Source organism: Rhineura floridana, chromosome 3 (assembly GCF_030035675.1).
Source record: "Rhineura floridana isolate rRhiFlo1 chromosome 3, rRhiFlo1.hap2, whole genome shotgun sequence".
Taxonomy (NCBI): domain Eukaryota; kingdom Metazoa; phylum Chordata; class Lepidosauria; order Squamata; family Rhineuridae; genus Rhineura; species Rhineura floridana.
This window is the reverse complement of record NC_084482.1, coordinates 85,096,750-85,110,898: the sequence shown is the minus strand read 5'-3', so window position 1 is coordinate 85,110,898 and position 14,149 is coordinate 85,096,750. Positions and strand designations below refer to the sequence as shown.

Genomic DNA, 14,149 nt, shown 5'->3' with positions numbered 1-14,149 from the left:
AGTAGCATCTGCTTCTTATTTCTTATTAATTCTTTTATTATATCTATAGTCCATCCTATCTTGTGGCTCAGGATATGTTACAGCTGTTTCACTGAAGAGAGATATATCACTGTCCTCGAAGGACCCACAGTCTTTTTGCTTACTGTGTCTAAGACTTCGGGATGCCAGTGGTCTTTCTGCACATTTAATTTTGTTGTGCCAGAGCATGGAAGACCTTTTACAGACTGTCTGCAGACATTTCACGTGATGTGTCAAGCCAGTCCTCAGTTGTTCAATGATGAGAGAATTTATTTCAGATCTGTGTAAGATGCTAAAATCTCCTGACCAATTTTTAATTTTTTAAAAAAAGTTAGATTAGCTTGGATCCAAACATGTCATGGTGGTTAGTATTTGGCATGATATTCACATTTACATTATCACCTAATGAATGAGAATGTGCTATCATTTTGTCAGGCTGCCAGCGATGAATGAAGATGCTGTTGAATGAATCTGATGATAGACCATTGTAGTAATCATTTTTACCTTGAATGATTTGTCTGGGATTTCCCCAGTTATGCTAGAAATATAGCTTTTGTCCCTTGAGGTTTCTAATATCCAGAGCAGCTATTAGCTTGCATTTCTGCAACTTTTTGCTCAGTATACGAATATACATAAGAATAAGAACTACCATGTGCTTTTTCATATAATTTTTCCTGACCCCATTACACAACTGAAAAGGTTCTGGAATACACAGAACACCATTTTGAAAATCACATGTAAAACCCAGCTGTGCTTACAGCTCCTTGTCTCATGATGGGTATATGCAGTGCCAAATGTAAAAGAGCAGTGCTGTCTCTGCTAAATTGTTGTCTCACCAGAGAAAGCTCTGGGATTCTAAAGTAAACATTTCTGCAGGTCCCCAGCCTCTCTTCTTGATTTGATGATTTGCAATTCCAAATATTTGTTCCAGTACTATTCTTATTTGCTCTGCAATGCTGCATATTTATTTGCAGGTAAGCATCATTGACTTTAGCGGGATTTCTTTCTAAAACAAAAACAAAAAAAACCCAAAAGGATTGCGCTGCATATAAGTGAAGTAAGACACTGTTGCCTCTTATTTTCAGATAATGCAAATGTGTAAAGTTCCCTCCAATTCTGATTCTTATTAGGAAGATTGCATGTGTTTACTTGACTTTAATCTTGGAGCCTCTTTTTGTAGCCAAAGCAACTAATGACACATTAGCACCCAAAATATCTTTTCAGTTTTACAATTGTTTTATAGTTCAACTATTTATATATAATACTCATTCCGCACTTGTAAGAAATTGTTCTTTTATTGTGGCAGCACCTACACTTTGGAACTCCCTGCCTATTGACATAAGGCAGGCACCTTCACTGTATTCTTTTCAGCACCTGCTTAAAACATTTCTGTTTAGGCAAGCCTATCCAGTTACATAGATGTTGATGCATTTTAATCTCTTTTTAGTTGACTGATGTTTTGATTGCCTTTTTAAAGTTTGCAAATACTTGTTTTTAACTGTTTTTATTGATAAAGTCACTTGTAAACCACTTTGAGGTTTATTATATAAAAGGTTAAATAAATAAATGAAAATATTTATTCAAATGTTCAGATATCAGTGTCACCTTATTTTCTTATGAATGTTTACAGGCTAAAGAGGCTAAAATACATAAATGGAATTTCCACCCACATTTAATAACCCACTCTAGATGATAACCAAAAATTGATATAAATTCTTAATGACATAAAGAAAATGTGTACCAATACTTTATTCAATTTCTAAAAGTTTTTTCAGTGCAAAAGGCTGAATCAGAACATTTAATTTACCTAAAAGTCCTGTTTCATTGAGAGCTAGAGATTCAAGTGAGCTAACTCTTGATAAGAGGGGGAGATGGACAAATATGACTAAACAGAGGACTCTACCTATGTAGTGGATCTTTACACTATTTATTTTGCCTCTTTATATTTTTCAGAGTGCTGTATGGAAATAAGATCACAGAGATTCCCAAGGGCCTTTTTGATGGGCTTGTGTCTCTGCAGTTGCTGTGAGTATTATCCTTGCTTCTTTTGTTGTGACCAAGATTTATACGTATTTACAGCTCTAATTTCAGAAATCACTAAAAGCCTGGTTACCTTGTGCACTGAAAATGCATTGGGGCATTTAAGCTCCTTATTCCTATAGGGGAAGACTGATACTGAAGCCAGCAGAATGTCAAATTTCATCATTATATTGGCAAGATAGTCTGAGGAAAAACAGAAGTCTGGTAGTTTATGGATTAGTTTATTGGTAATTTATGTCTAGCTTGAAATTCTCTTTTAAGATGAAACATTAGCCACTGTGTAAGTCTAGTCAGCAGGAAAACAATGTTTGTTTAGTGTTTTTCCCAAGAGCAGTGGGTAACATCACTGGAAATTCTTGTATAACTAACACAGAGTTGTTTTATAATAGTGTAGCAATATAAGGAGACAGTAAGTAAAGGGAAAATGCTGAATTTTGCTGCACAATGAAATATAGGGAAAACTGCTTTACAATTTCAGGTTCATTGTGTTCACAGAAACCCTGTGCATTAGGTCCCCTTGTTTCTTTAAAATTATTATTTGAGTCCAAGATTCCATAGTCCAGTGCTTAACAACATTTTATCAGATGATTCTCAACCTCAATCACTTAATCTGCTTCCTATAACAATACCAGATGGCTCAATATCTCAAGTCCTATCCCCTCCAAAGAGAGATGGGTTTTCAGCTGATGCTGAAGGCTGAACAATGGGGTCTCCAGTTGTACCTTCGGAGAGGGGGAGGATTCCACAGCCAAAGTGCGACCATTGAGAAGGTACTGTCCCGAGCTAAAGCACCTCAAGTTTAACTCAGTGATAGAATAATAAGAGCCTTCCAGCAGGTGTTAAAGCCTCAGCAGAACAGTGTCAAGAAAGGCATTTCCAAAGTCATTTGGGGCTTTGTGCAGAAGCACTAAAAGCTTGAATTGGGGGCAGATAGGCAGACAATGCAAACTCTTCAGAAACAGTACTATATGGTTTTGAAGTGCTGTACCAGTCAACACTCCGACCACTACATTTTGTACCAGCTGCAGCTTCTGAGCTGTCTTCAGAACTATGCCCCACACAGAACACATGATACGAGGAGTCACGCATTGAATGAATTGCAGTAATCTAAACTGGAAGTTACCAGAGCATGGATGAATGTGGCCCAGGCTATCTCTACCCTAGAACAGCTGTAACTGGTGTACCAGCCAAACCTGAAAATAGCCACATCCAATGACAAAGCTGAATCCAGGAGTTCCCCCAAGCTATGCTAGGCACCTGGTCAATAACTGTTTCAAATGCCCAACAATCCCTTTTGTCATGTTTGCATTTTTTATTTTAATCTACAAATGCAAACACAATAAAGGGACAGTTCTTTTTGAAATGATGTTCTGTTGTTTGCTTGAAGCAGTTAGTAACTGTCCAGTTAGCATCCACAACCTTCTTCTTGTGTACTATTACCAAAATATGGCTAGTAAAGAGCCTTGTAAAGTTGCAGCTAGCAATCCTCAAAACAATTGCAAAGTTGGCTGCTATTCTGCTGATCTCAATGTAACTCTCATTTATATTGCAGGGTTATGATTGGAGCGTATGTCTTGCTGACATGTAAACTCCTTTTGGTGGTGATAAGTTCAATATATATTAGTTTCACTTGTTATTGTTGCATTCTGCTTGCTTTTGGTACATGCTCATATAGGTAGAGTAGATCAGCCTTTCCCAACTAGTGGGCCACCAGATGTTGTTGGACCACAATTCCTATCTTTCCTGACCATTGGCAATACTGGCTGAGGCTGATGGGAGTTGTGGTCCAACAACATCTGGTGGCCCACTAGTTGGGAAAGGCTGGATTAGATAGATAGATAGATAGATAGATAGATAGATAGATAGATAGATAGATAGATAGATAGATAGATAGATAGATAGATAGATAGATAGATAGATAGACAGACAGACAGACAGACAGACAGACAGACAGACAGACAGACTGCATAGCTCTCTATCTGTGATAGATGACTAACATGAAATGCACATAACATGAAGTGGAAAATCCTGCTCCATTGGTTGATTGTTTTTATAGCTGTTTTAATGAAACTGTAATTTTACATATTATAAGCTATAGTGAGTGGTGCTTTCCACCACAAGGATGGGATATAATCTTTTTTAATAAAATAAAATATCTTAGAACTATATGATATCCTGTAACGCAAAATATATATCTTGTAATACGAAAATATATTATTAGGAATCATTCTGATTTGACTGATGTGTAAACGAGATGTATTTAGTTAAACTTTTGAAACAATCTTTCTTCAAAGATGGTGAATGGATAAGCTATAAATGCTGACATTTCCTTTGGAAAGCAAAATACAAATTTTACTCATAAGGTATTCTGGCAGGGTGGGGAAATAAATATAAATTCTACTAACTTCACCATGTTATTTTACTTGAAGAGAGTTGCTCTAAGGACATAGATAGAAATACAGTTATATAGTAGGCTGGTTAAATTATAAAATACCAGAAGAATTTCATACACAGTACAGTGTTAGTGGCCAAATTATTGGTGCTAACTGGCTGGACCCTTGAGCCCAATCTTGTTTGTTCAGTAGACATAGCAGTGTATGGAAAGAGTCTTTTATAAGAAACATGATATACCTTTGGATTTTAAAAAACTGTGATGTTGTGTTAACACTTTTATTTTATAATATGTTTCTGATTTTAGTGTAAAAATTAAAAATTAGAAAAAACTTATCCAACCTAATGAGACAACACCATCGTAATAATAGCAATTGCAAAAATGTTCCAGTTGCAATGGGTTTTGGATCTTTTGATTATGTTAATATACATATTCAGGTTATTGAAATAATCTTAATTTGGCTTTTAAACTATCATTAATAATATCCCTCCCCCCGGATGACTGAATTATAAAAGCCTTGCATTGGTTTGAAACCTATTGTTAAATGGTTGGGAAAGTGTCTTGTGATTAGCAAGCTGTAGATTGGATTTTTTTTCGTATTAGTCTAGAGACAAAAAGATAAGAAAAGCCTAATGAGAATATCCTAGTAGCCAGTATAATTTTTGAAGCTTATCATGAGCATTGTAACGTACAAAAGTACTGATCATTAAGGGAAGACGAAAGCTCTTTCAAGCAAGGCTTGTACTGGAAAAGAAAAAAAAAGGAATTCAGTATTGCATTTTTCCTTATATCCTGCTTGGTTTTTTAAAGGATTATATATCTTCTTTTGAGCTGAATTTCAACATTTTTATATGCTATCATTCATACCATAAATAACTCCAGTGAAAAATACTGTGGACAGGATGAACTTGAACTCTTAATACAGTAGAGTAAATACGACTTGATAGGTGTAACTGAAACTTGGTGGGGTGACTCCCATGACTGGAATACAGTGACTAAAGGATATAACTTGTTCAAAAAGAACAGAAGGTATAAAAAGGGAAGCGGAGTTCCACTATATGTTAAAAATATATATCCCTACACAGACATACAGGAAGATGAGCTCAGTGGCTCCACCAAGAGTATCTGGATTTTAAAAAATGGGGCAAGGAATAAAAGGAACATGGTAGTTGGAGTCTACTACCGACCACCCAATCAAGGAGAAGAGGAGGATGAAACTTTTGCAAAGCAAATTCCCAGTGTTTTGAGGAGGCATGATATAGTCATAATGGGAGACTTCAATTACCCCGATATCTGTTGGGAGACAAATTCTGCCAAGCACGCCCCCTCCAAGAAATTCCTGACTTGTGTGGGAGATAACTTTCTCCTACAGAAAGTGGAGGAAGCAACTAGAGGATCAGCTGTCCTTGACTTGATTCTAACCAACAGAGATGACTTGGTAAATAAAGAGTTACGAGAACTCTGGGGGAAAGTGACCATGTTACACTGGAGTTCTTGATTTTAAAGGAAGCAAAACCTGAGAGTAGCCATACACGTACCCTGGACTTCAGGAAAGCCAATTTTAATAAACTCAGAACAATTGTAAGGTTCCGTGGCAAGCAACCCTAATAAGAAAAGGAGTCCAAGATGGATGGGAGTTTCTAAAAGAAGAGATTTTAAAGGCACGGCAAACAATTATGTCAAGGAAAAAAGGGGGAAGCCAGCAGAAGAAGCCAGTGTGGTTTCACGGAAAGCTTAGAGATGACCTGAAAACAAAAACGGACACATATCCGAAGTGGAAGAAAGGCCAGGTCACAAAGAAAAAGTACAGACAGATAGCACAGAATTGCAGGGATGGTGTCAGGAAGGCTAAAGCTGAGAATGAGCTGAGGTTAGCGAGAGATGCCAAAAGCAACAAAATAGCTTCTTTTCAGGTACATCCACAATGAAAGACAGAGAAAAGAAATGGTGGCACAGCTACTCAATGAGGATGGCAAACTGATAACAGATGACAAAGAAAAGGCAGAAGTTGTTCTCTGTTATCAGTTTGCCATCTTCATTGAGTAGCTGTGCCACCATTTCTTTTCTCTGCCTTTTATTATGGATGTACCTGAAAAAAGCTTTTTTTAGGATTAAGTGCTCAATTCCTACTTAGGCTCAGCCTTAGGCTCAGTCTATGGCCCTCCTGAGAAACATGAAGTTGAAGGGGAAGGATTGCAACTTGAAATTGATAGACAAATGGTCAGGGAATACTTAATCACTTTGAATTAGTTCAAATCTGCAGGGCCTGATGAACTGCATCCTAGAGTACTGAAGGAGCTGGCTGAAGAACTCTTGGAATTGCTGTCTACTGCATTTGCAAAATCATGGAGAATGGGTGAAGTGCCAGATGACTGGAGGAGGGCTAATGTTGTCCCATCTTCAAAAAGGGCAAAAATGAGGAACTCGAGAACTACACATCAGTCATCCTGACATGGATCCCTGGGAAAATTCTGGAGCAGATTATAAAGGGGTCAATCTGTAAGCACCTTGAAAGCAATGCAGTGATTACAAGGAGCCAACATGGATTTATGAAGAACAAATCCTGCCAAACTAATCTCATCTCATTTTTTGATCAGGTAACCTCCCTTGTTGTCGGAAGGCAGAGCTGGGGTCCCAATCCCGGGGAGCTGGATCCCGGACAGTTGGGAGAAGAGTGTTCGGATGGATGGCAGAGGGAAGGGGGAGGAACTTCCCCCCTTTGGAGCGAAGACGAAACAGAGGAACTGCCAGTGATAAGGTCGCTTAGCAATGGGGAGCCTGAGCCCTCCCTGGACACGCCTCCCCCTCTTTCAGGCTCAGAGCAAGAGGGGAAAGAGGGAGGGCTGCTCACAGCCGAAAAGCGGGGAGGCAGTTTACCATCAGCCCCTCCCCTATCCCCCATCCTGGAATCGGAAACTTCAGAAGAGGAGGGGGTGATGCTTCCCCCCTCACCGCGCACATGCAGACAGCTGAAAAGACAGGAGAGAAGGGGGGGAAGGCGGGCAGTACCTGAGGGGCAGTTAAGGAGGAGCGAAAGATTGCGCACCTGTTTGGCCCCTTCTTAAAGAACAGGCGGGAAGAAGTCCCTTGCTCTGTCAACTTTCTCCCAATGCCGCAGGACCTGTATCCCTGTATTGCTTCATGAGAAAATGCAGTCTTTGTTTGGACATTACCCTAATAAAACACGAATTAACTACAGCCATTGGTCTGGTTCCTGAGTCACATCCTGGGCCTGACAGCTTGACAGAGCCACCTAAATCACCCTCAACGCTCTCTTCACTTGACTGGGACAAGATGTCAAAGGGAGCAGCGGGGGGGACGAACCCCACTTCTGAGACGGAAGAAGTGGAACTCTTGAGGACTAAGGTAGCTGATTTGCAGACGGATGTTCAAGCCCTGCTAGCAGCAGTCAAGGTGCTGAAGACGGATAATCAAACCTTGAAGGCCACGATAGACCAGATGCGAACAGCCCCTCCAGCTGCCGTAGTAAAGGTTCCCATTGGATTGCCCCCAAAATACGCGGGACAAAGTGATCAGTTGGCAACCTTCGTGGCTCAATGTGAGTTATATCTGGATGTCAGGCACACGGAATTTCCAGACGATGGGGCTAAAGTAGCTTTCGTGATTAGCCTCCTGGAGGGAGAAGCTGCAAAATGGGTGACTCCGTATCTCGTGAGAAAGGATACTGTCTTAGGAAGGTACAGAGGATTTATACAGGAGATGACCGAGATGTTTCAAGACCCGCAAAGGGCTGAAACAGTAGCGCGGCAACTAGGCGCTCTGAAGCAAGCTAAAGGGACTGTTTCCGAGTACACTAACGCTTTTAAAATTCTGTCCCAGGAAACTGGTTACAATGACGCCGCCCTGATGTTTATGTACCGGAGTGGATTAAATGCTGAAATCCTGGATGAGTTTGCCAGGACCTCCCCCCCCCGCTGACCTACCAGGGCTCATCCGGCTATGCCTACAGATAGATCACCGGATGGAAGGAAGGCGCCTGGAAAGGAAGCAGGAGGTCCCGAGATACTCAGCCTCGGCATCCCGCAACAAGACCCTTCCCACTGCAGGGATGGCAGGTAATGCAACTGAGGGACAGGGAGGGGCTAGGCCAAGACTGTCGGAAGAAGAAAAGGAAAGACGACGCCGGGAACGTTTATGCTTTTATTGTTCAAAGCCGGGCCATGTGGCCAGAGACTGTGGACTGAAAGGGGGGAAAGCCGAGCCATCGGGAAACTAGAACACCCAGTCCATGTACAGGCCGGTGGACTGGGGGCAGCATTATATAAAGGCCCCCCAAAGATCCAACCTCCCTCAAAGGGGGTGTTGGTCTTGCCTATTCGGATTACAACTTCCAGAGGAGTGGTGTTTAATTCCACTGCCTTAATTGACAGTGGAGCCTCCACAAATTTTATTGATGCAAAGTTAGTCAAGCGTCATGGAATTTCCCGGTGGAAACTGGACGCTCCCCTAGCTGTGGAGACTATTGATGGGAGACCCCTGAAGTCAGGAGGGGTGACACAAGCCACGGAGGAAGTGAAACTTCAAATCCCTGGGCACGAAGAGTTCATTTCGCTATACGTGTCAGATCTCTCGAACTTTGAGGTGATTCTGGGAATGCCCTGGCTAGCAAAGCATGAACCCAAAATAAGTTGGAAGGAGGCGGTGGTGTGGTTCACCTCACAGTATTGCCAGGAGAACTGTCAACCTGAGGGAATCAAGAACACCCTAGCGGGGGCAGTGCAACAGATCGAGCAAGTGACCCTGCCGCCAAAGTATGAAGAATTCAAAGATGTGTTTGATGAAAAAGAGGCAGAGACTTTACCCCCCCACCGCCCTTACGACTGTGCGATTGACCTAGTGCCAGGAGCCAGCATCCCATCAGGGAGAATCTACTCTCTCACAGAGAATGAGAGGGAGGCCCTGAAGGAATTCCTGGATAAAAACCTGAGGCGAGGATTCATACGCCCCTCACAATCCCCTGCTGGAGCGCCACTATTGTTTGTGAAAAAGAAGGGGGGAACTCAGACCCTGTAACGACTATCGCGCATTGAACCAGATCACCATCCCCAACAGCTACCCGCTGCCCCTGATCTCAGAGTTGCTGGACCGACTGCGCTCTGCAAAAATCTTCACGAAGTTGGATTTGAGAGGAGCGTACAATCTGATCAGAATGAAGGAGGGAGATGAATGGAAAACAGGATTCTTGACCGCTTACGGACAGTATGAATACCTGGTCATGCCATTCGGGCTTTGTGGAAGTCCAGGAATTTTTCAAAAATTCATGAACGACATGTTTAGAGACTTGTTGGACACGTATGTAATCTGTTACTTAGATGATATCCTGGTGTTCTCAAAGAACCAGGAAGACCACGACCAGCCTGTGAAGACGGTGTTGAAGAGACTGAGAGAAAATCACCTGTATGCTAAATTAGAGAAATGTGGATTTGACCTCAAGTCTCTAGACTTCCTTGGATATCGAATCTCAGCGGAAGGCGTGGAGATGGACCCAGGGAAAGTAAGCTGCATATTGGACTGGGGCCAACCTGTCACCAAAAAGGATGTACAATGGTTTTTGGGGTTTGCCAATTATTACAGAAAGTTCATTCCAGGGTTTTCCAAATTAACAGCTCCTCTGACTGACTGTTTAAGGGGGAAGAAGAAGTTTCAATGGACAGAGAATGCCACCGAGGCCTTTGAGGAGCTGAAGAGAAGGTTTGCTACTGAGCCCATTCTGCGCTTTGCTGATCCGAACCGCCCTTTCGTAGTGGAAGCAGATGCTTCAGATTTTGCCATCGGGGGGGTCCTGCTACAATTAGACCAAGAAGGGAAGGAGCTGCACCCCTGTGCATACTTCTCTCGGAAGTTAAAGCCTGCAGAGAAGAACTACACAGTTTGGGAGAAGGAGCTGCTGGCCATCAAGGACTCTTTTGAAAACTGGAGACAATACCTAGAGGGGACCTCTCATCGAATTGAAGTGCGCTCCGACCACAAGAATCTTGAAAGCCTCCAAACAGCCAGAAAGCTGAACCAGAGACAGATAAGATGGTCCCAGTTCTTCACTAGGTTTAACTTCCAGATTACTTACCATGCCCAAGCCAAAAACCAGAGAGCGGATGCCTTATCCAGACAGCCACAATACAAAGAAAGTGAATCCGAGGACCAGCCTCAGTACGTAATCCCGCCAGAGAAATTAACATTCGGAGTATGCCAGCCTTCATGGGAAGAGGAACTCAAAAAGGCACAACAAGAAGATGCAGACATGCTAAAATATCAGCAGGAGACGGGACAAGGTCAAGACTCAGAAGTAACCTTTCACTGGAGAAATGGACTGTTATGGTTCAAAACCGCCAGATATGTGCCAGAAGGGGAATTAAGGCTCAGAATCCTACGCCAGTGTCATGATTCCATCACAGCGGGACACTTTGGGATTTACAAGACCATTCAGAACGTGGCCAAGGACTTCTGGTGGCCTAAAATGCGTCGGGATATTGAGAGTTATGTAAAGTCCTGCTCTGTCTGTCTGCGGACAAAAACACAAACAGGGACACCAGCAGGACTGTTACAACCGTTGCCTGTCCCACACGAACCCTGGAAGGACCTCTCCATGGATTTTATAACTGATCTACCCAAGTCCCAAGGAATGACAGCCATCTTAGTAGTGGTGGATCTACTTACCAAAATGGCACACTTTCTTCCTTGTGCAGGGGCCTTAGAGGCTAAAGAAACGGCCAAGTTATTCATAAAAGAAGTCTACCGGCTGCATGGATTGCCAAACAGCGTAGTCTCAGACCGAGGAACTCAGTTCACAGCCAAATTTTGCAGAGCAATGTGGAAACAGTTGCAGACGGAATTAAAACTCTCCTCTGCCCATCACCCCCAGACAGATGGGCAGACGGAACGCTTGAACGCCGTTTTGGAAAGATATTTACGAAGTTATGTGTCCTATCAACAGACTGACTGGGTATCATATTTGCATTTTGCAGAGTTCGCCTACAACAATTCTCTGCACTCCAGCACTCAACAAACCCCGTTCTTCGCTAATTATGGATTCCATCCTAAAGTCTTTCCAAGCAGCTCAGAAGGAATGCTGGTACCGGCAGCTGAGAACTTCCTTAAGGAATTGCAAGCGGCGCAACAGACACTGAAACAGCAGTTAAACGAAGCCAAAACGGAGTACAAGCGAGTTGCTGACCTGCACAGGAAGGAGCCCCCCCCCCTTCAACCGGGAGACCAGGTATGGCTGTCCACCCGCTTCCTCCAGATGCTGGGCAAATGTAGAAAATTACAAGACAAGAGGGTGGGTCCTTTCGAAATAGAAACTCAAATCAATCCCGTGGCGTACCGACTGAAGCTGCCTGACACGTTTAAAATACATCCTGTGTTCCATCGATCCCTCTTAACGAAAGCCGCCCCTCCCAGTGAGTTACGGCCAGAGGAACCTCCCGGAGCTCCACTCCTGGTAAATGAGCAGCTTGAGTTTGAAGTTGAGGAGATCTTAGATTCCAGGATCAGACGCCACAAGCTGCAGTACTTGATTCACTGGAAAGGCTATGGGGTGGCTGACAGATCATGGGAAGATGCAGCTGATGTGCATGCTCCAGAATTGGTAAAACTTTTCCATCAACGTTTTCCCCACCGTCCCAAGCCAGACAAGGGGAGGGGGGCACAGCCTGGGAGGGGGGATGGTGTCGGAAGGCAGAGCTGGGGTCCCAATCCCGGGGAGCTGGATCCCGGAGAGTTGGGAGAAGAGTATTCGGATGGATGGCAGAGGGAAGGGGGAGGAACTTACCCCCTTTGGAGCGAAGACAAAACAGAGGAACTGCCAGTGATAAGGTCGCTTAGCAACGGGGAGCCTGAGCCCTCCCTGGACATTCTCACACCTCCCCCTCTTTCAGGCTCAGAGCAAGAGGGGAAAGAGGGAGGGCTGCTCATAGCCGAAAAGCGGGGAGGCAGTTTACCATCAGCCCCTCCCCTATCCCCCATCCTGGAATCGGAAACTTCAGAAGAGGAGGGGGTGATGCTTCCCCCCTCACCGCGCACACGCAGACAGCTGAAAAGACAGGAGAGAAGGGGGGGAAGGTGGGCAGTACCTGAGGGGCAGTTAAGGAGGAGCAAAAGATTGCACACCCGTTTGGCCCCTTCTTAAAGAACAGGCGGGAAGAAGTCCCTTGCTCTGTCAACTTTCTCCCAATGCCGCAGGACCTGTATCCCTGTATTGCTTCATGAGAAAACGCAGTCTTTGTTTGGACATTACCCTAATAAAACACGAATTAACTACAGCCGTTGGTCTGGTTCCTGAGTCACATCCTGGGCCTGACACTTGTAGACTGTGGGAATTCTGTGGACATAATATATCTTGACTTCACCAAACCTTTTGACAAAGTGCCCCATGGTATTCTGATTAGCAAGCTAGCTGAATGTGGCCTGGAACAACTATGAGGTGGATCCACAGTTGGCTACAGAATCATACTCAAAGAGTGCTTATTAATGGTTCCTTCTCAAATTGGAGGGAAGTAACAATCGTACTGCAGGGCTTGGTCCTGGGCCCAGTGCTCTTCAACATTTTTATTAATTACGTGGATGAGGAGATGCAGGGAATGCTCATCAAATTTGCAGATGATACTAAATTAGGAGGATCAGCTATTACCTTGGAAGACAAAAACAAAATTCAAAGTAATCTTGATAGGCTGGAACATTGGGCTGAAGACAACAGAATCAAATTTAACAGGGATAAGTGCAAGGTTCTACACCTAGGAAAAAGAAACCAAATGCACAGTTATAAGATGGGGGATACTTGACACAGCAATACTACATGTGAGAAGGATCTTGAGATTGTTGTTGATCACAAGCTGAATATGAGCCAACAGTGTGATGTGGCTGCAAAAAAGGCAAACGCTATGTTAGGCTGCATTAACAGAAGTACAGTTTCCAAATCACATGAAGTATTAGTTCCTCTCTATTCGGCACTGGTTAGGCCTCATCTTGAGTACTGCGTCCAGTACTGGACAGAACACTTTAAGAAGGATGAAGACAAACTGGAACAGGTTCAGAGGAGGGCAGCAACGCAGTCTTTACAAACTTTCATTGATATATTAGTCACACAATTTATTTCAATGACCTAACATAGCTCCGTATGGTAAACCTTTTTCTGCCTTCATATTCAAGGTGACACATATATCTAATTGCTAGTGCAGGAATAATATGTAAACACTTTCCAGTGCTCTACTCTACCAATAATTAATGCTAGCAACTGCTGTAGCACTTAGTGGTAGGTAGACTCTCAACTGGAATTAATATTAGTAGTATGAAAATAACGTGATAGCTGCTGTCAAATAATAGTTTCATATACAAGACTCCAGTACTAAGATTTCCATTGTAAATACAGCACTGCTGTGATGTACACAGACTGATACTATAGAGAAACCTCTATTGCCACCAGTAGAGCTCTGATCATGGAAGTGCTGCACCAGTAAACACTTAGTTCACTTGCTGTTGTAGCTACTGCTCATAAAAACTATGTCGCTAATATAGTATGGTGACAAATGAGCAATTATTCTCTGTGTTAAACTAAATACTGATGGTAGTTTTTGTCTTGTTTTTTGGGGGGGAAAGTGGCTTAGGCTTTCATAATAGCTCTCAAACAAATGTTCATGAAATGTAAACATGTATACAATGTCTTAAGCCTAGTGTACAATTCCT

The 14,149-nt window shown here is 42.9% G+C and overlaps 1 protein-coding gene across 2 annotated transcripts in view; it reads left to right on the top strand.

The window, feature by feature from the left end:
• The window catches only part of SLIT3 (slit guidance ligand 3), an 810,414-nt gene that overhangs the window by 559,141 nt on the left and 237,124 nt on the right, over positions 1-14,149 (top strand). For both annotated transcript variants that reach the window (XM_061616805.1, XM_061616804.1), the window contains one exon: positions 1,972-2,043. In XM_061616805.1, the coding sequence (XP_061472789.1) occupies positions 1,972-2,043 (72 nt within the window). The remainder of the gene's footprint in view (positions 1-1,971; positions 2,044-14,149) is intronic.